Genomic DNA, 22,594 nt, shown 5'->3' with positions numbered 1-22,594 from the left:
GGAATTGAGACTCCACAATTTATAAATTAGCTACCAATCAGAGGTCACTTATGTCTCAACGTGGCACACCCCTGGTGTATTGGTGAAGCAGAGGGTTGATATTTACTCTGCCTCTTCGGCCGAATTAAATAAAATTCGAATTCAATTCCAATAATACATTTATATTCCAAAAATGAATAACAATTTTCAATTTCGTTGCAACACGAAACTATAGCCTCATTATTATTCCAGTTCAATCAGAGAGTGCAGCAAGCACCTCTACTGGTTTCGAAACTTATTAGTCTCTCATCGGGAGGCACATATGCTGCTCTCTCTGACCCAACTAGGACAAACACCGGCGTGCAGTCACGGATTGCAACGAACGAAACGTTTTTTTTTTTACATTTATATTCATTTATATTTACATTTTACAACGGTAACTAACCATAACTGTCAACAATGGTGTCTACGACCTATACCAACAATATTTCGACATGCCCGCGTCTAGTAACGCGAATAATATAATGTCTTTCGCCTAAATCTGTATTTATACACAAGAAACTATTAAAACAACACGCACAGTTCAATGTGATGTTTACTTATGGTTCGTGGCTTTGTATAAGGTTAACATACAAGTTAATAACAATGATAAAGTTATTCAGAATTAAGGTGTAAAACATTTTATATTAATTATTATATTATAAGGGTAATAAATTATATTAAGGATAATAATGTACCACACGGGCAACCGCAATGATCTGCAGGCTAAACTAAGTGAGACAGATATGGCGAACATTTGCCAGTACAACCATTTCGAGTGATCGGGTAGAGTGAGTAGAACGAAAACCCACATTAATCTGTCGGAATGGGCTCCTCTGGTTCACAGATGGGTTCAGTATGGACGAGCTGGCAGGCGCTGGAGTCGGATTTGAGTCTAGCCAGGCTCTCGGCTCTCATTCATCAGTCTTTCAGGCCGAGATTTTTGCGAATCTGGTATGTGCTCAAGAGATTGCATACAGAGCTTGCTCAGGCAGGACCATCTCTATCTGCTCAAGACCAGCTCTAAGCTGGTTCTTGAGTGCAAGAGAGCACTGGATGAGATTGCTCTGACCAACAGGGTTAGGTTGTTATGGGTACCGGGACACAGGTGTGGAAGGCAACGAACGAGCTGACGCCCTGGCAAGACGGGGCTCATTCACTCTGCCCGTGGGACCCGAACCTGTGATTGGAGTGCCCCTCAGTACTTGTCGGGGTAGTCTCAATGAGCTTCTTCTGCGGAGGTTCCAGGACTGCTGGGCCAGTTATGGAGGTATGAGACAGGCCAGGCTCCCGAAACCTTCATCTGCTTGGACTGGCGGATGGCTCATGGTGCCGTCTATGTAATGAGGAGGAAGAAACCTTCTCATGTCCTCTGGGAATACCCGGTATTGGCCTATCAGAGGTGGCAGATCCTGGGATCGGCATCTATGCAGCCTAGCCAGGCGAGGGAGTTGCCTTTTAAGGGACTTATGGCTTTCTGTGAGGCCATAAGGTTTCTGGAGAATTGGACGTTCGGGGTGGCATCGGCTAGAGAAGCTCAGATTTGCAGACCCTGATGATTCTGACAGACATGGGAGCCCGGTGCGGCCTGGGCCCCAGAAACAACGAAGACCAGGTTGTTATGGACCTGGACCGTAAGATAGAGGTGATACAATGGACCCGCCGTAGGAGGTCTAAGTATCTGACATCTCACAAGTGGACCCGGTCCCGATGTACCATACCACACCATATCATGAGGCAGGATTTGCTTTGTTGATGGGAAAATCGGATTTCATTTTATTTTTTAATGTAAAATAAATATTATTAGTACATTTCATGTTTTATTTGTCCCTTCCAAGACTCATTGTTCACTTTTTCAATTAAGATAAGACGAGCTTACACCTGAGTGACTGGGCTAGATGAAACATTAAACAATCGGCTCCCATAGTTAGTTGGAGTTTTATTGTTATACATTAACCACCAACTTTCTGTGGTAGTCCGAATGATATACAGGGTGTCGCCGAAAATAGTGCGTTCCTTTAAACTTTAAGGTATACGCTGTAAGCTCGTACTTAGAGGGGATATTTACAAATTCGCGAGCGCCAGTAGTGGCAAGTCTGTAAACGTTTACCGGAAATTTGACATAAATGTCAAAGTGATTAATTTAAAATTAAAATTAAAAACATTAATTATAAAAAATATTAGTTGGTAAAAGCTGTGGTATATATTTTTACCTTAAATATACTTACGTCTTAAATACTGAAAACATTGAAATTAAAAACATTAATAGGAAAAATATTAGTTGGTCAAAGCTGTGGTGTATATTTTTAACTTAAATAAATTTACGTTTTAAATACTGAATTTAAGTTTTTTTAATGTTCCGTAATATGTAATTATAAATTAATCTTAGCGCCATCTACACGATAATTGTGAAAGTATCCGAAGTAAGAAATTCATATTTTATCAATAGAACGTCAAAATGATTAGCAAAATCTTAAAAAAATCGATTACAATTTAATTACTTTTTTGCGTTGTAAATATTAAGCGATAACAATTAAATAATAAATTTAAAAATTACCGGTAAAAGTTGAATTAATAACCGCTAGGAGCGACACCAGCGAAGCTCAGAGCGTATAGGTATATAATACACAATGTAGAACAAAAAAGCTATCAACATTTTCTTCTAAAGTTAATCGTTTAAAAAAATACATTGTTCTCCATATAAGTAAACTTTTATTTTCATAAAATTAAATAATCTGGCATCGTCGTACAAGAACTCGTTTGTAACTTTGCAAATTTAACATAATCGAACCCCTTGTTTATTTACTATTTGAGGTGTGATTTTAAGGTTGTTCTCACCGGAAATGTAGGTACCTACTTGCAAAATAATTATATCTTGCTTTAATAATGTGACATTTACTATTATCTGAATTAATAAAGGTGTTGGATTACTTTTACATAATAGACCAGGGCATTTAGCACTAAAAACATCCGAATAAATAAATTTTTAAATACAGCACCTAGAGACTTATAGTTTTTTGCATTATGTTCAGGATGACATCAGTAAAAAAGTCTACTGTTCAAAAATGGGTGAAAATGCCTAATTGCACTGTAAAGTGCATAAAATGCATCCAAAATTGCATAAATATAAAAATAAAGTCAAAATCAGTATACTAAGGAACAAAATTTATTATTTGGGGTGTTTTTGGGATCACTGAATACGATTACGCCATCAGAACTGATCCCCGGATCACCTGGTGCCCAAGGTCACGGCAAGAGACGTCATCTTCTGGAGTTTCGATGGTTTTCGGCATTAAATAGATGCAAACGGATTACTCGCGAGTTTTAGGGATCGCTAAATTCGAATATGATATCAAAAATTACCTCTAGCGTACCTGGTGCCCAGGGTCGCTACAAAGGCACGTCATCTTCTGGAGTTTCGAGGGATCTCGGCACTAAATTGATGTAACTGGACTACTCAGGGGTTTTTGAGGTGGCTAAGCACGAAGATGCCATCAACACCGACTCACTGTGCACCTGGAGCCCAAGCTCACTGCAAGCGGCGTCCTCTTGTGGAGTTTGAGAGATTTCGGCATTAAATTGATAAAAATGGATTATTCGGGGGGTTTTTGAGTCGATAAACACGAATATGCCATCAGAACAGACTTCTCGATCACCTGGTGCCCAAGGTCACTGCAAGGGACGTCATCTTCTGGAGTTTTGAGGGCTTTCGGTATTAAATTGATGCAAACGGATTACTTACGTCTTTTTGGAGTTGCTAAACACGAATATGATATTAGAATTGAATTCCGAAGTATCTGGTGACCAGGATCGCTACTAGGGTACGTCATCTTCTGGAGTTTCGAGGGGTTTCAGCATAAAATGGATGCAAATGGATTACTCGCGGGGTTTTTCTTCGGGGTTACTAGGCACCAGGTGCTCCGGTGTTTGTTCTGACGGCGTATTTGTATTCAGCAACCCTAAAAACTTATGAGTAATCCGTTTGAATCTATTTAATGCCAAAAACCCTCAAAACTCCAGAGGATAACGTGCCTTAGGCCTAGGTGCTCCAGCGTCTCTTCTGATGGCGCATTTGTGTTTAGCAGCCCCAAAAACCCGTGAGTAGTCTGTTTGCATCAATTGAGTACATAAAACTTTCAAAACTCCAGAAGATGACGTGCATTAGGCACCAGGTCCTCCGGTGTGTTCTGATCGGGTATTCGTGTTCAGCATCCCCAAAATCCTATAAGTAATCTGTTTGCATCAATATAGTACCGAAAACCTCGCCTAGCGGATGCCGCCCCTTGCAGTGACACTGGGTACCAGGTTCTACGATGGTCTGTTTTGATGGCATGTTAGTGTTTACCGATCTCAAAAACCCCCGAGTAATTTATTTTCATCAATTTAATGCCAAAATTCCTTAAAACTTCAGAAGATGACGTCCCTTGTAGTGACCTTGGGCACCAGGTGCATAGGAGGTCGGTTGTGATGGCATATTCGTGTTTACCGACCCCAAAAAACCCGTAGTAATCCGTTTACATCAATTTAATGCCGAAAACGCTCGAAACTCCAGAAGATTACGTGCCATAGTAGCGATCCTGGGCACTAGGTACTCCGGAATGAATTCAATATTCTGATGGCATATTCGTGTTTAGCGACCCCAGAAACCCGTAAGTAATCCGTTTGCATCAATTTAATATCGAAACTCCAGAAGTTGACGTCTCTTGCAGTGACCTTGGGCACCAGGTGGTCCAGAGGTCTGTTCATGAATTCTGATCATGAATTCTGATGGCATATTAGAACTTAGTGACCCCTAAAATCCGTGAGTAATCCATTTGCATCGATTTAATTCCGAAAACCATCGAAACTCCAGAAGATGACGTCTCTTGCACTGACCTTGGTCACCAGCTGATCCAGGGGTCTGTTCTGATTGCGTAATCGTATTCAGTGACCCCCAAAACCCCCAAATAATAAATTTTGTTTCTTAGTATACAGATTTTGACTTTATTTTTATATTTATGCAATTTTGGATGCATTTTATGCACTTTACAGTGTAATTATGCATTTCCACCCATTTTTGAATAGTAGACTTTTTTCCTGACGTCATCCTGAACATAATGCAAAAAATTGCAAGTCTCTAGGTGCTGTATTTAAAAATTTATTTATTTTGTGCTAAATGCCCTCGTCTATAAGGAGAACTTTTACATAAGGAAACTTATGTACATACAGTCGGAAAAATGAAAGAAAACCCATGAACGAACATATAAAATACGCTGTATTTTCCTGTCACCGTGTCACAAAGAAAATTGTCCAGTGCAAGTACATGTAACAATAATTATTACATGTACTTGCGCTGGCCAATTTTTTGTTTGACACGGTTACAGGAAAATACAGCGTGTTTTATATGTTCGTTCATGGGTATTCTTTCATTTTTCCTACTGTATGTACTATTTAGGTAACTATGGTTTAATTCCTAAAATGCAATCAATGCACCTAAGAATTTTTGATTTTCATCCTTTTGTCACAAAGAATTTCGTTTTTTGACTTCCGAGTGATACCAAGAACTGTGTGTGTGTGTGTTTATGTTTTATTGGCACTGGTTTAAGCAACCAACTGGTCAGTCAATGTGTTTTGAATTCTCTCTTTTACAAAATATATGCTTAGTATCTTTTAAAACTATTACTACCTACTACTAAGTTTTTTTTACTCTGTTTTTTTTTATTTTTTTTAATATATATTTTTCAACAATTTTTTTTATTATATTTTTTATTTAGTTTTTTTTCTTTTGTTTTTTATGTATTTTTTGTATATTTTTTTTACTACGCTAAGACCTAAACCCGATTCAACCTCTCGGAGGTTTATATCTTCTTAGTAACTTTTTATTTTATTTTATTATTATTTTTTTTTATACCAAGAACTCAAAAATCGTTTAAAAATAAAAAATTATCGACAGCGTTGTGTCGAGAAACTCATAAGCTAATAAAATCTTTATGATTTTTTGTTTCACGTGATCCAGTGACAAGTGCCGATGTTCATCGCAAAATCCATATTTTTTTAAGGTCTGTAAAAATTTTCCAACGTTGGCTTATTTTTCAATATTATTCCTTGAATTTTTTTTAAATATTCTTTAAATTGTACTTAATAAGCTTATTTAATTTAAAAATAAAATAAACGTACCACAGTTAAAAAAAAATCACAAAAATGTGCTTGAAATGCTGGTTTCAAACCATACCCCCCATGTTTGAAAATCAAACAAAACAATTTTTTGTTTTCTTTGATGTTGAGGACGAAGCCAGGGTGTAATGTACATACTAAAGGCGCGTGCCGAAATTGATATCGGTTTCGTTGGTATTTTACATGATTTATTACTTTACTACCAGATACAACTGTAAACATACAAAGAAAACTAGTATTTTTGAATTGTGACTGTCTATCTTTAGATTTTTGTATTGCACGTAGTTGCCAGATTTCAATTTACATACCAAAATGTATTTTGGTTTTTTGACGAAACGGTTGAATTTAGAAAAAAATGTTATAAGACATTTTTGCTCTACATGGTGCCGTCTACCTATACCTTTAAGAAACGCATTATTTTCGGGACACCCTGTATAATATAATTTATTTGAAAATTAAAAATATACAATTTAACAGTCACAAAAATTACAGATGTAACTTTCGGGAGAGTCAACTCCACTACATAACTGATGAACCCATCTACTGCAAACTGAACACTGAAACCAATATTCATCATTTTCGTTTTTACTGGAGCCGTCGCAAACCAAACATCTGCTTTCGAGGTCAGCCTCTGCCACGTCCAGTTCATCGTCGTCATTTAACTGACTAACAGAAATTTCTTCTTCTTCAGGTTCACTTTCTGATCCAGATTTATCTTTTTCTGTTAATTTTAATCTTTTTTTCAGGGTTAATTGTCTCGCACGGCGTTGAACTTTCCCTGCGCGATGAGTTGGGATGTGGTTCAAGTCTTCATTTGCTTGTAAAAGAGTTGATGTAATAAGGTCGAATTTAGGGACTTTAAACTGTACTTCCGCGTCAGATTGCTGATCCTCTTCATGTATTGTTACTGCTGGCGTATGAGTAGACGCCAAAAAATATTCGGTTTTAAATTTTTCAGGCTGGAAGGGCCATATTCCTGAAGCACTAAATCCAGATTGTGCTTTGTCCTCTGTAGCAACTTCAATGTAAGCTTTATGAAAGATTTCTGACAAATTATAGAGTGTGACTTTTTCAAAATGTAAGAGGTAGTTGTCATACTGTCGATTAAAAGCTGCTTTGAGTGGATCATGAAAACTTATATCCAAAGGCTGTAACCTATGGGATATACCGGGTGGAAAGATTAGCAATTCAATCCCATTCTGCTTACAAAATTCATAAATGTCTACAGACATATGGCTCGAATGATTATCCATAATTAATAATACAGGTTCATTTGTGGAAGGTTTCACAATATCCTTAAAATGCTGAAGCCACTGATAGAATAATTTTTCATTGCTCCACCCAGATTTTGAGAAACTATATTTTGCATTGGGCGGCCCGTTATTTTTCAAGATGTTAGTCATATGAGCTTTTGGAAAAATAAACACAGGGGGAACATAACTTGTACCAGCAGCATTACAGCAACAAATTACAGTAACAGTTTCTCCCCTTTCATCAGAAGTTTTCGCTCCCAACTTTTTCGTTCCTTTGGAGCCACGACGTTTACAAGGATTTTGGAGGGTAGAAATATCGGTTTCATCTACGTTAAAAATCTGGTCATCTCTGAAGCGATATTTTTCGTACAGAGTCTTCAGATTCGTGAGAAACTCAGTAATGTGTATTATGTTAAAACCAGATATTCGGTTTACGATTGTTGATTCTGTTTTTATTAACTCATTGTTCCTACTTAAAAATGTATTGTACCAGTCTATTCCTGCCATTTTGAGTTTAACATTAAAGTTGTTCGGAATGTTGTTAGATATTGCATAAGAATATGCTAGCCGGCGAAGTTCATTTCTTGTGACACCATAAAACAGTTTTGCTATTTTTAATACACGATTCGCTAGATGCTTTTCTTTGTCCTGCGAAAAAACAGGATGTCGACCCTTTTGAGGTCCAGTAACATCGCAGTATCCTCTATCGTAGTCTCTCTTTCTTAAACGAATGGTAGATTCGGGTATTCCAAACTTTCGTCCTGCATCTCTAATTGCTCCACCATTGGCAATGAAGGATAAGGCTTTCTTCATTGCCTCTGCATCCCAGGAGGCTTTTTCTGGCATCTGAAATAGTTTAAAAACGTTGTAGTCCATTCACTCACAGTAAAATATTGCAAAACCTCCGAATTGCAAAACCGCTCGGATTGACCTGAAATTTGGCATACACGTAGCTAAATGTCTAAGAAAAAAAGTGATATTGTGCCGATGTGTGGTTTCTCCTGCAGGTGAGTACCACCTCTTCTCAGATGTGAAAAAACATACGTCCAAAATAGGTCCGGAAATGGATAAACTGACTAATTCTAAGCAACTTGATTTGATACTCTTGTAAAAAAGAAAAACAAAGCTTTTTTAAATACTTTAAATCTGCTTCTACTGGGTTTACAGACCTCATACATACACCGTTTTTTTCACTTCTTTATAAGTTATATTTTTGATAAGAATATTTTTTTCAATAACATAATTACTTTTTAAATTATTTGCGACAAATCGTCTACAAACGTGTTTTTTTTGGTTGAAAATAGTATATTATTCAACGAGCATGTAATGATGGCTATTACTCACGAAGATGAAGTTTTACTCGCCTACGGCTCGTGTCATAATTCATCAGAGTGAGTAATAGCCATTACATGCAAGTAGAATACTATACTTGTTCTACGCCCTTTTTTATTTTAATTAGCAAAAAAATATAATTATCAAATACTCAAGATTAAAATTATAATTTACAAAAATAAATTTTGTTTTACTATTATTTATTTTTTTACTATTTATTTTTTAATATTAATAAATGCTATCTTAATTATGTATTGTAAAAATTACAACAACAAATAGTCCATACCAGTTATATTCATTCCCGAAACATTATAAGTCAAAAGTACCTACCTACTATCATTGTAATAAATAGGAAATGGCTATTATCGTTGGACGTACTTTATAAAGTTATAATGTAAATTTTTATATTTAACTACAGTCGAAAAATGAAAGATTACCCATGAACGATTACATCAATCCCTTACATCAACAAACAAACGTTTGTTATTTATAGAAAAAGACAGCAAATACAAAATAAGTGATTGATGTAATCGTTCATGGGCATTCTTTTATTTTTCCGACTGTATAATATAATAATATAACTATATAATATAATGTTATAATATATTTAAAATATTATATAACACAATATAAGTTTTAAATTCCAATAAACAAAGCAAATACACTAATGTCACTGTCATTTCATTGAAAATGATAAACGTCAAAATTCATAATAGTAAACAAGATATAAAAGTAAAAAATATACTGACCCATTGTTACAGTTAAAAATGATTTAAAAATTTTTCGAAGGTAATTATTGATATAAATTAGAATAATTATTGTGTTAAATAAACAAGTTAAATAATTTTATTTGCAGGTTGTATAAGAATAATATTAAAAGTGACATTCGCCACTTGAACCTAACTTCAGCCCGTGAGCAATGACTCGTGAGTAATGAACTATTACAAAAAAAAAGTAATGGGTGATATTATCTATTCAAAACGAGTAAATAATGAGCATGTTATTAAACGATCGTAGAAAAATGAATATATTCACTCACAAATAACTCGAAAAATATTGACCTAGTGAAAAAACTCTACGCAACAAAAGTTGCTTAGAATTAATCAGTTTATTCACTTCCGAACTTATTTTGAACGTATGTTTTTTCGCCCCCGAGAAGGGGTGGTACTCAACCCTAGGGCAAAAGCACACATCGGCACAATATCCCTTTTTTCTTTGTTAGCTATGTGTACCAAATTTTATGTCAATCCAAGCGGTTCTCTAAAATTCGGAGAAAAAACCGTGAGTAAATGGGCTATTGTGTTGTAGACTAAACTATATAAAATCTATATTTAGACACCAAAATAAAGCTATGTGACAAGAAATAATCTTGTGGGACTCTTGCTTGTAGAATTAAAGACTTTCGATATGATATGATTTTTCTCCACCTCGGTTCAATTACCGATAAGAGGCAGGTGGGGAAAATTTGAATATATTTTTATTAGTCAAACATTTTTCCTGTTTTCCATCAGCAGTAAAATGTATTTTGTATTAAACAAATTACATACATGATTCAAAAATTAAATATTTTTTGGACTAAACTGTATAAACAATTATGTTAGTGTTTATATTAATAAATAGGGAATTGAATAACCTTTGAAATGAGCCAGCACATGGCCCTATTCTCATTTAAAAAATCATGGACTACGTCACCACGCCCAGATGAATAATGTCACTAGTAAGATATTCTATAAGCCAAAAAATCAAAATGTAAAAATAAAAATATTTTTTTTTTTTTTTTTTTTTTTTGGTTTATTGGCTTTGGGAAGAACCCGTTTTGCCACGAAAATTTATAACATTTAAAAGTCTATACATATAACTGAACAAAATTTGGTACAAATACAATTTTTACAAATCTGTACATATAAATACAGTAACTGAATACAATTATTTGGTACAAATACAGTTTTTACAAATCTATACATATATATTTAATACCTAACTGAATACAATTTGGATTGGTTGATACAGACCTAAAAGTTGAGGAAATTATAAGCGTCTCCTCGTACGACCCAAAAAGTTACAAAAAAATAGCTCTTACTTCGGGATTATGGATGCACTCCAGCATAATGGAAAGATAATTTTGAGGAAACGGGATTTTTAATTTAGTTAATTCCGCAATAAGGTAAGAGGTGGCATTAGAATTATGACTGCATTGAAAAATCCAGTGATTACAGTCGTCAAAACTGTCACTGCAGTCACAGAGGGGGGATGTGGCCAATTTCATCTTATAAAGCTTGGAGTTGACTGCTCCGTGTCCAAAGAGGCACCTAATGTATTTGGTGTTAATTTTTCTATTGGGATGGCTTCTTTTAGCAAGCTTTGTAGAAGGAAGTGTTGGAAAAAGCGTGCAGTACTGAAATGCATTGTTAGATCTAATTGTTGTCCATTTGTCTGCCCATTTAGTTCTTAAGTTTTGCTTACATATAGATAATGCGTCTTGTAGCGTTAATTCGGGGGCTTGTTTGCCATCAGTGATAGCTCTTTTTGCCAGTTTGTCAGCTGTTTCGTTTCCCGTTATGGAGGAATGCCCTTTGGCCCATATGAAGAATGTATTTATCTGTTTATAATCTAAGGCTCTTAAGGTTGTCAAAATTTCCACGATTATTGAGTTATTGTATATGGAGGTAACCGGGTACACCAGAGCTGATAAAACAGATTTCGAATCCGATATTATAGCCAAGTTTGACAAGGGTAGCAGTGAATTGTTTGCCCAATCCAAAGCCTTAAATATAGCAAGTGCCTCTGCTGTAAAGATTGTAGAGTTTTTGTTTAGTTTAAACAACAAACTTTCGTTTGTGTTTTCCCTGTACACTGCACATCCTGTTCCAGTAGGGGATTTGGATCCGTCTGTAAAAAATTTATGTACATTACCTAATTTCTCTAATTCTATTTGCATAGATATGTTATTAATTGCTGGGTTATCATTATATTCTGGAAAAATAATATTTGGTTGTGTAAGACATATATCGAATTTAGCCGTGAAGAACGGCAAACCAGAATCATCACGTAGTTCGATGTTTGAGACTGTTGCAAATGCATCAGCTAGAGGGGGACAGTTTCTGTTGTGCCAGTATTTATTAGTGTAGCTATATGCAGTTAAGATGCCTAAATTTTTAATAAGGTCGTTGTGTGTAAATCGTTTTTGTTTAACGACGAATTTTTCAGCTAGTAACTGTCGTCGAAGTTGCATGGGGGGTTCGCCACACTCTGCAAGGAGAGCAGCTGTGGGAGTGGATTTAAATGCACCAAGAACAATGCGTAGAGCCTTGAACTGTACCCTATCTATTTGTGAAAGTCTGGAATTAGTGGCTGATCCATACAAGAAACAACCATAATCTAGGATAGATCGAGTGTACGCTCGGTAGAAAATCAAGTTAATGTTAGGGTCAGCGCCCCAATGATATCTGTTAATTGCTCTTAGGATATTAAGACTTTTTTCACTTTTCTTAATGCATCTTGATATGTGATCGGACCAGGTCAGTTTGCAATCAAATGTGATACCCAAATATGTGTATGTTTTGCAAACAGGTATAGTGTGATTTTGAATTGTAAGGCTATTAAGTTCTGGCAATTGGTGTCTGGTAAAAAATACAATAGCAGATTTATGAGGTGATATTTCAAATCCCTGTTCAGGAAAGTATTTAAAGCAGCAATGTACTATATACTTAAGATTACTAACACATTGAGAGTAGTTTTTATGAGTAGTGTATATAGAAAAATCGTCAGCATATTGTAAAATTCTTGCGTTCATACCAAGGTTGTGAACATCGAGGGTATAGATATTAAATAGAAGCGGGCTCAACACCGACCCCTGTGGCAGACCCGAGTTAACCTCTCTAGGACCTAGAGTATTTGTATTGCATTTTATAAAGATCTGTCGTCTGAGGAACATATTAATAAGAACAAATGCAAATTGTGGTGGTATATGGATGTATGCTAACTTTTCATATAAACAATCCAACAGCACACTTTCATAAGCACTAGAGATATCTAAAAATAAGGCAGCTGAATAATGGTTTTCTGAAAAAGCCAACTGAATTTCCGTTGCAAGATTGGCTGCACAGTCGAGAGTACCTTTACCTCGCCGAAAACCAAACTGGGATTGGGGGAGGATGTTATTATTTTCTAACCACCATTCTAATCTGAGTTTGATAATTCTTTCCAAAGTTTTTAATACACAAGACATTAGAGAAATGGGTCGCAGAGCTTTGTTGTCACTGGCCTTAGGAATAGGAATAATTAGACACTGTTTTAGTGAGGGGTAATCCGTATCTCCTGAAAGTATATTGTTATATATTTTGCAAAGAAAGTGTTTCGCCGAGTCAGGGAGCTTTTTAATCATCATATAATTGATGCCATCTAAGCCTGGAGCAGTAAGTTTTGACGATTTGATATTAAGTTCTAACTCTCTTAGTGTAACTGGGGCTAGAAGAGAATGATCATGATTACTGGTGGGTGTGTAGTGAATGTAAGGACTAACAAAACTTGGAGCCAATTTATGAAAAAGTATTTCCGCCTCATTTTCTTCACATGGTTGGATATCATTTTTCTTCTTTTGAAATCTATTAATCCGGCGCCAAATTTCCGAGGGATTTGAATTCCTATTGAGTTGAGTACAATAGTCTGCCCAAGCCTGTTTGGCTTTAAATTTGAAGGTTCTTTTGCAGAGCGCATTTATTTTTTTTACATTGATATAATTTGAAGTTATCATATTGCGCTTGTACGTTTTGTAAGCTTCCTTCCTTTGGGTAACTAACTGTTGACATTCCTCATCCCACCAAGGGGGATGAGGAGCCTTTTTAGGAGAGAAGGGGTAAGTTTTTTTAAGAGCTGAATCCGCCGAGGATGTCATTGAATTGGTGATAAAGTTAATCATTTCGTTAGTATTGTTGAAAAGCGGAATCTCGGAGAAATCTTTATCAATTTTTGTTTGAAACAATGCCCAATCAGCTTCTCGCATAGACCATTTATGAATGGGGGTAATATTAATATTATCAATTCTGAGTTGTTGTAACACAAATGTGATAGCATAATGGTCAGAGCCATACGTATCTGCTTTAACAGACCAAGAGAATTGTGAGCTAAAGTTGGACGAAATGAGGGTAAGATCAACACATGATGGAGGAGAGCCAGGGGCAGATACTCTGGTAGGAGATCCGTCATTTGCAATGATAAAGTTGTCGAAGTATTCTAAAGCTTCCATGAGTATGTTACCGCTATGATCATTGTTTATAGAGCCCCAGGCTCCATGATGGGCGTTAAAGTCGCCACCAATAATAAAATTATGCGGAATTTGTTGAAAAAGAGAAACATAGTCGTTCACTGTGACTGCAATGCTACCTGGACGATAAATACTAACCACAGATATTTTGGTGCCATTGACATCAATATCAATGCCACAAACTTCAATATTTTTATTAAATGTTTGGTTGAATACTATATTATTGTATTTAATATTATTAGAGATAATTATGCTAACACCTCCACCTCGTTTATTACGTCTATCTTTTCTAACAATATTAAATCCCTGTAAGGACATTTCATACTTAGGTTTGTACCAAGTTTCCGAAATAAGAGCTATATCAAAGTGTTCTTCTGTAAAAAGTTGCGTAATAGAGTTTTTATTAGAGTACGCTGATCTAGCGTTCCACTGGACAATTTTTAAACCGGCCATATCAGGTAAAGAAATGTTTAATCACGCTGTTAATTATATTTTCTACATCTTGTATAGAGGGAACTGAACTATTAATCGCAGGGTTTCGAGCAGGAATGTCTGAAAAGAAATTATTGATTGAATCCTTCAAAGTAGTAGCGAATTCATTTTTAAGATGTTCATCGTTATTTTTAGATACATTTTTATTATAGTTTCCGAACTGGAATACGGGGCTAGCACAAAAGCTAAATTCGCTTGGAGCGGTAATAAGCGTAGGAGACGATGGGTGTATTTTTCGTTTTTTTCTAGTAGAAGCTGCAGTATTTGAAATATTTGCAATGGAAGGCAAATGTTTTGATGAGCTTTGAGCAATATTGGAATAGGTATTTGGCCTGGAAACTAATGAAGGGAATTCAGTAGTGGATGACAGTAACGGAGCAAATCTGTTTTTTTGAACAATACTAGTGTAGGCAGGATTGTCAATAACTTTTTCGGCCTCTTTGAAAGAAATATTAAGGTGTGCCATTGCTTCCTTAGTTCGTTTTTGTTTTTTATACTCTGAACAATCTCGATTTGTCGAGTTGTGTGAATTAGAGTTACAAAAAATGCAGAAGTTATCACATTGAGTGCATTCGTTATCATTTTCTTTGCCGCAGTTTCGGCATTTCTTTTTTCCTTTACATTGAGATGCAGAGTGACCGTAACGAAGACAATTGTAACACTGCATAACAGGATGAACGTACGTGTCTACAGGACATCTCACTTTATTTATATAAATAAATTGGGGAATTTTGTTCCCTGCAAATGTGACAATTATCATTTGACGGGGGATTTTTTCAATCACTCCGTCTTTTATTACTTTTCGAAACATTCTTTGCACCTTACGAACAGAACACTCTGATTTTATAACTTTAACAAGATCATTTTCAGTCAGATATGTATCGACCGATCTCACAATACCTTTTTTTTCAGTTAAATGTGAGGGGATATAAGCTATCAGTTTATTGTCTTTGAATACCGAATTTTCCACTAATTTGTTCGCAACTAACCCTGAATTAACTTCAATTTTAAGTCTATTACGACCCACGCTACTAATTTCTAAGATCGATTTTTCGTATTCCGAAAGTGCTAACAGTTTTTCACCAAGTCTCATTGGATGCAATCTTCCCACATTCAAAACTTCGTGTTCCACAAAAATTAAGTACGGACCTGTATCTCTTGACGTAAATCGATTATTAATGGAAATATCGCGTTTGAAAGACTGGTTTGGCTGGTCTAAATTACTTGCTGTTGTTGTTAATGAGCTTTTATTGTTATCATTATCTGCTGGAAAAACTTGATTTTTGTCCCCTGTTGCAATATTATTCTTATCGGCTTCTGTAAATCCGCGAAAACCATCTTGATTAATATTTACATTTGAATCGTCGAGTTCCATGCCATCCAGAACCCTGATATCCTCGATTCTTATATTTGAAGATCGCGGCGGCTTCCCGCCGCCAGGTGAAGTTCCCGACATCCGTCCCAGACAGATGTCGGATTTTTAAGTATAATTTCCCAGGATAAATTAAGTAATGAATCGACTTACTTGTAGAAATCCAAAAAACTTAACCAAATAAATGAGTAAAAGGTAAACAAACTGTGTATTTTTTGCGGCAATTAGTGAATCGACTTTTAAATCAAACACGTCTAATCACTAAGAGACTTGACAGACAACTGATAAAAATATTTGTAAAGTTAAATAAATACACGGTATCGGTTCATCATGTTTTGTTAGAAGACCAGGAAAATTATAAACATGACCTTAAAATAAGACAATATACCGACAAACAAGATTTAACTTTGAATAACCTTGTTTAAGGGAGGGAGGGGGCATGGTTTGAAATTTTTTTCAATTTTCTTTATTATTAAAATTACCAGAGATACAAGATACAACATGTTGAATATCCCTATCTTCGACTCGCTTTGCAGCGATTTCGCGCCAGCACGCTTGAGCGTAGTAAGAAATGTTCAACAACTGTTTCCCTTCTCTTTTGTAGATTAAGGTACCTACTTCTCTTTTGTAAAGGTGAGATTTTGGCATAAATTGGTAACATTTATATGACAGTTGCGGTATTGACACTTCAGATTTTTTTATTCTTTACTATAAATATTTGTTTTATTATATTTATTGTTTTTATTATTTACTTTAACGTAAGATTATGACTGAATTCTTGTTTTCTATTTCTGTTTTTATTTATTTACATTGAATAATAATTTGTTTTGTTGTATAATCCACTTCGCAATAATTATGTGATATATTTCTTTTAAAATTAATTCAAGAGTTTTTTGTAATTAGCAACAATGTCAACTTAGATCTTTCGAAGTGCTACAATATCTATTCGCTCCGAGCGTTAACAAAGTGTCAAAGCAAAATCGACCGACCTGCTCATGGTGGCGGTTTTTTGAAATTTTATAAGGACGCTTTGTGTATATTTAAATGAGACATTTAAAAAAATGCCGTGTCACGCTAGTGATATTATGTATTAATATAAACAGAAAATAAAAACGCACTTAATCTGATATAAATTCTTCACTTTCTAATATTGATTATCAGTTTGATTTTGTATACATAATCTCACTATCGCAGTTTATGTCAATAAATCTGTATTAACGAAAAATAAAATATTTTTGTTGCACTATAAATTACAGTATAAATTAATAACTAATGAATTCTAACAATTGTATTCGGTTATTATCACTACAAAATAAAATATTCAAGTTTAACAAAATAATCCCATAAGACTCAATGTTAAAACGTCCTTATTGAGCAACTTGGACAGTCCATAGCAGCTACAAAATCTGACAGCGTGTCACGTGACTGTAAGTAGAGGGGAGACGCACGGAGCCAATATTCTACGGACTGTATGTATGTTGTAAGTAGCCTAATATTGTAATTTGTTTTTGAAAACCGAAACACCGATTTTTGTAAAAACAACCGTTGTTGAGGTTTTTTTAATGAAACACACAGTATATTTTTTGTAAACTGAAAGAACGGTTATTTACCTATCCAGCGATATAAAGTTTTTTAAAATCGGTTGTCAAATGACTGAGTAATTAATTTTTAAAATTAGAGATGCCATGTGGAAATCACATAACAGAATATCAATTTGCTTAAGGGGCGTTTAAACACAGCGATAAGTCCAGCAACTAGTTGTGATGACAAGTTGCTGTGATTTGTTGAGGTTGAAACGCTGTTTAGACGCTGCGATAAGTTGACCACAACAAGTTGAAGAGGGGACCATTGTGTACATTAGACCCTTTTAGACCCTTCAATGAATTATAACTAGTTTTCATCGTAAACAAATAGATCCTGTTACTTTCAAAATATAAAGGTTCGGTATGTTATACAGGGTATTTACAAAGTTATAACCAATTTTATATGAAAATCGTAACAAGTTCAACTCACTGTATAAATAAAAATAAGCACAACGGCAATGGTTTATTGATGCCATATTTTATTTATTGTCAAAATTTTTAAAAATGATTGATATTGCTAATTTACTTTATATCTAATAAAGGGTGAGTTAAAACTCAAGTAGGTAGGTACATTATTTTTTCAGTAAAATTTAAATGGGATACCCTGTATTTTATATCACTATTAAAAAGTACCATTACCGTACTTTAATTTGTATACAACATTCCCTATTCGTCTGTCTACGCAAAAGAAAAAGTAATTAAAAATGCGTGATCAAGGGATCAGGCACGTCAACTTCTGTCGGTTTTTCAAGAAAAGCTTTGATGGTTCGCAATACGTATTTGGACGGGTTTGCGAGTGGTTTGTTGGTTTTGGAGCGCCTGAGTTGAAAATATCAACAAAAAACATTCATACATTAAAAATTTAACTTTGTTTCTGGTGAAGCAACACAGTTGTAAAAAGCAGCTGATATAATATTATAATTGTCACCGGAAAGCAAAAAAGGTAACGCACAACTTGGAAGAACCTATAGTTTTCTAACTTCGCTTCTGGTGAAGCAACAGGGTTGGAACAACCAGATATATTATAATTGTGTCACCGGAAAGTGAAAAAGGTAACTCACAACTTGGAAGAGCCTATAGTTTTCTAACTTCGCTTCTGGTGAAGCAACGGAGTTGGAACAAGCAAATATATTATAATTGTGTCACCGGGAAGCGAAAAAGGTAACGCACAACCTGGAAGAACCTATAGTTTTCTAACTTCACTTCTGGTGAAGCAACAGGGTTGGAACAACCAGATATATTATAATTGTGTCACCGGAAAGTGAAAAAGGTAACTCACAACTTGGAAGAGCCTATACTTTTCTAACTTCGCTTCTGGTGAAGCAACGGAGTTGGAACAAGCAGATATATTATAATTGTGTCACCGGGAAGCAAAAAAGGTAACGCACAACTTGGAAGAACCTATACTTTTCTGACTTCGTTTCTGGTGAAGCAATGGAGTTGGAACAAGCAGATATATTATAATTGTGTCTCCAGAAAGCGAAAAAGGTAACGCACAACTTGGAAGAATCTATAGTTTTCTAACTTCGCTTCTGGTGAAGCAACAGGGTTGGAACAACCAGATATATTATAATTGTGTCACCGGAAAGTGAAAAAGGTAACTCACAACTTGGAAGACCCTATAGTTTTCTAACTTCGCTTCTGGTGAAGCAACGAGTTGGAACAAGCAGATATATTATAATTGTGTCACCGGTAAGCGAAAAAGGTAACGCACAACTTGGAAAAACCTATAGTTTTCAGGGACTACCTTTTTCGCTTTCCGGTGACACAATTATAATATATCTGATTGTTCCAACTGCGTTGCTTCACCAGAAACGAAGTTAGAAAACTATAGGCTCTTCCAAGTTATTCGTTACCTTTTTCGCTTTCCGGTGACACAATTATAATATATCTGCTTGTTCCAACTGCGTTCCTTCACCAGAAACCAAGTTGGAAATCTATAGGTTCTCCCAAGTTGTGCGTTACCTTTTTCGCTTTCCGGTGACACAACTATAATATATCTGCTTGTTCCAACTGCGTTGCTTCACCAGAAACGAAGTTAGAAATATATAAGTTCTTTCAAGTTGTGCGTTACCTTTTTCGCTTTCCGGTGACAATAATTATAATATTCTGCTTGTTCCAACTGCGTTGCTTCACCAGAAACAAAAGTTAAATTTTTAATTTATGAATGTTTTTTTATATACTGATAACGATTTCCGAAGTGAAACTCGAAACGTCAAGTAAACTTGATTTCAAACTCGAATTGTGACTTATGTCCAAATAAAATAGTAAATCTTATTTTGTATTTCTCACGCCGGTAAGAAGACAACAATGAAATGACCTTTTTTACATTGGTCCGCATGTATATTTTTTATTTCAGCTTCGAGATGGATGACGTCACTAGTATGTAAATGCCAAAAAATCATAATTTAAAAATATGTCCGGATTTTTTAGTCGTCGGTTTACGAAATAATCAATTTATTCCATTTGGTTTTGCCACACTGTAGAACGTAGAACTAATAATAATTATTAAGTTACATAATATTTATTTAATTATAAAATTGCATAAAGTTATAAATTTAAAAAGCCATCGTCGTCATCTGAATAGGGAATCTTACTGATTCAAAAACAGCTTTTTTTGAAACACTTCAGATATCAGGACATCGAGATTCATTTTTCGGAAAAATAACAAAGAGTGCGAGCGGAGAAATCAAACTTGTTTGGTTTCGCTGTTTTGCTCTATGATTTCTGCCACTATGTTATCGAACACCCTATGTAACATTCTAATTAATTTTATAAATGTGAATCTAAAAGTTGGCTACAATTTTTGTTATTAACTTTTTTTGCTATCTATTACTATAACGGATCTACGTAGCTTTACCCCACTAATCAATCACCCTGTACATTATTTAATTATATATGTAAATAAATTCTAATACGGTAAGATTCTCCTAAATTGATACGACTCAAGTCCAATGATAAATCGCTGTACCGTTTAGACACGACGATAAATTAAAACAACTCGATCCTTGTGATAAGTTGATACCAACCTCAACCCAACTCCAACTTTGATAAGTCGTGCGATGCACCGTTTACACACAATGATAAGTTGCAACAACTCGATTGACCTTGATAAGTTGTTTGATATATCGCTGTGTTTAAACGATCCTTTAAGGGGCGTTTAAACACAGCGATAAGTCCAGCAACTAGTTGTGATGACAAGTTGCTGTGATTTGTTGAGGTTGAAACGCTGTTTAGACGCTGCGATAAGTTGACCACAACAAGTTGAAGAGGGGACCATTGTGTACATTAGACCCTTTTAGACCCTTCAATGAATTATAACTAGTTTTCATCGTAAACAAATAGATCCTGTTACTTTCAAAATATAAAGGTTGGGTATGTTATACAGGGTATTTACAAAGTTATAACCAATTTTATATGAAAATCGTAACAAGTTCAACTCACTGTATAAATAAAAATAAGCACAACGGCAATGGTTTATTGATGCCATATTTTATTTATTGTCAAAATTTTTAAAAATGATTGATATTGCTAATTTACTTTATATCTAATAAAGGGTGAGTTAAAACTCAAGTAGGTAGGTACATTATTTTTTCAGTAAAATTTAAATGGGATACCCTGTATTTTATATCACTATTAAAAAGTACCATTACCGTACTTTAATTTGTATACAACATTCCCTATTCGTCTGTCTACGCAAAAGAAAAAGTAATTAAAAATGCGTGATCAAGGGATCAGGCACGTCAACTTCTGTCGGTTTTTCAACAAAAGCTTTGATGGTTCGCAATACGTATTTGGACGGGTTTGCGAGTGGTTTGTTGGTTTTGGAGCGCCTGAGTTGAAAATATCAACAAAAAACATTCATACATTAAAAATTTAACTTTGTTTCTGGTGAAGCAACACAGTTGGAAAAAGCAGCTGATATAATATTATAATTGTCACCGGAAAGCAAAAAAGGTAACGCACAACTTGGAAGAACCTATAGTTTTCTAACTTCGCTTCAGGTGAAGCAACAGGGTTGGAACAACCAGATATATTATAATTGTGTCACCGGAAAGTGAAAAAGGTAACTCACAACTTGGAAGAGTCTATAGTTTTCTAACTTCGCTTCTGGTGAAGCAACGGAGTTGGAACAAGCAAATATATTATAATTGTGTCACCGGGAAGCGAAAAAGGTAACGCACAACCTGGAAGAACCTATAGTTTTCTAACTTCACTTCTGGTGAAGCAACAGGGTTGGAACAACCAGATATATTATAATTGTGTCACCGGAAAGTGAAAAAGGTAACTCACAACTTGGAAGAGCCTATACTTTTCTAACTTCGCTTCTGGTGAAGCAACGGAGTTGGAACAAGCAGATATATTATAATTGTGTCACCGGGAAGCAAAAAAGGTAACGCACAACTTGGAAGAACCTATACTTTTCTAACTTCGTTTCTGGTGAAGCAATGGAGTTGGAACAAGCAGATATATTATAATTGTGTCTCCAGAAAGCGAAAAAGGTAACGCACAACTTGGAAGAATCTATAGTTTTCTAACTTCGCTTCTGGTGAAGCAACAGGGTTGGAACAACCAGATATATTATAATTGTGTCACCGGAAAGTGAAAAAGGTAACTCACAACTTGGAAGACCCTATAGTTTTCTAACTTCGCTTCTGGTGAAGCAACGAGTTGGAACAAGCAGATATATTATAATTGTGTCACCGGTAAGCGAAAAAGGTAACGAACAACTTGGAAAAACCTATAGTTTTCAGGGACTACCTTTTTCGCTTTCCGGTGACACAATTATAATATATCTGATTGTTCCAACTGCGTTGCTTCACCAGAAACGAAGTTAGAAAACTATAGGCTCTTTCAAGTTCTTCGTTACCTTTTTCGCTTTCCGGTGACACAATTATAATATATCTGCTTGTTCCAACTGCGTTCCTTCACCAGAAACCAAGTTGGAAATCTATAGGTTCTCCCAAGTTGTGCGTTACCTTTTTCGCTTTCCGGTGACACAACTATAATATATCTGCTTGTTCCAACTGCGTTGCTTCACCAGAAACGAAGTTAGAAATATATAAGTTCTTTCAAGTTGTGCGTTACCTTTTTCGCTTTCCGGTGACAATAATTATAATATTCTGCT

General features: G+C 35.3%; 1 protein-coding gene across 5 annotated transcripts in view; it reads right to left on the bottom strand.

Annotated features, from left to right (window-relative positions):
• Window positions 1-140: 140 nt before the first annotated feature.
• The window catches only part of LOC114325818 (piggyBac transposable element-derived protein 4), a 57,185-nt gene continuing 34,731 nt past the window's right edge, over window positions 141-22,594 (bottom strand). For all 5 annotated transcript variants that reach the window (XM_050646436.1, XM_050646433.1, XM_050646435.1 and 2 more), the window contains one exon: window positions 141-8,270. In XM_050646436.1, coding sequence (XP_050502393.1) covers window positions 6,642-8,270 — 1,629 coding nt within the window. In that variant the 3' untranslated portion in view covers window positions 141-6,641. The remainder of the gene's footprint in view (window positions 8,271-22,594) is intronic.

This window comes from Diabrotica virgifera, chromosome 3 (assembly GCF_917563875.1).
Source record: "Diabrotica virgifera virgifera chromosome 3, PGI_DIABVI_V3a".
NCBI classification, from domain to species: Eukaryota; Metazoa; Arthropoda; class Insecta; order Coleoptera; family Chrysomelidae; genus Diabrotica; species Diabrotica virgifera.
Note: the sequence above shows the minus strand (reverse complement) of the source record. Positions and strands in the feature narration are given on the sequence as shown.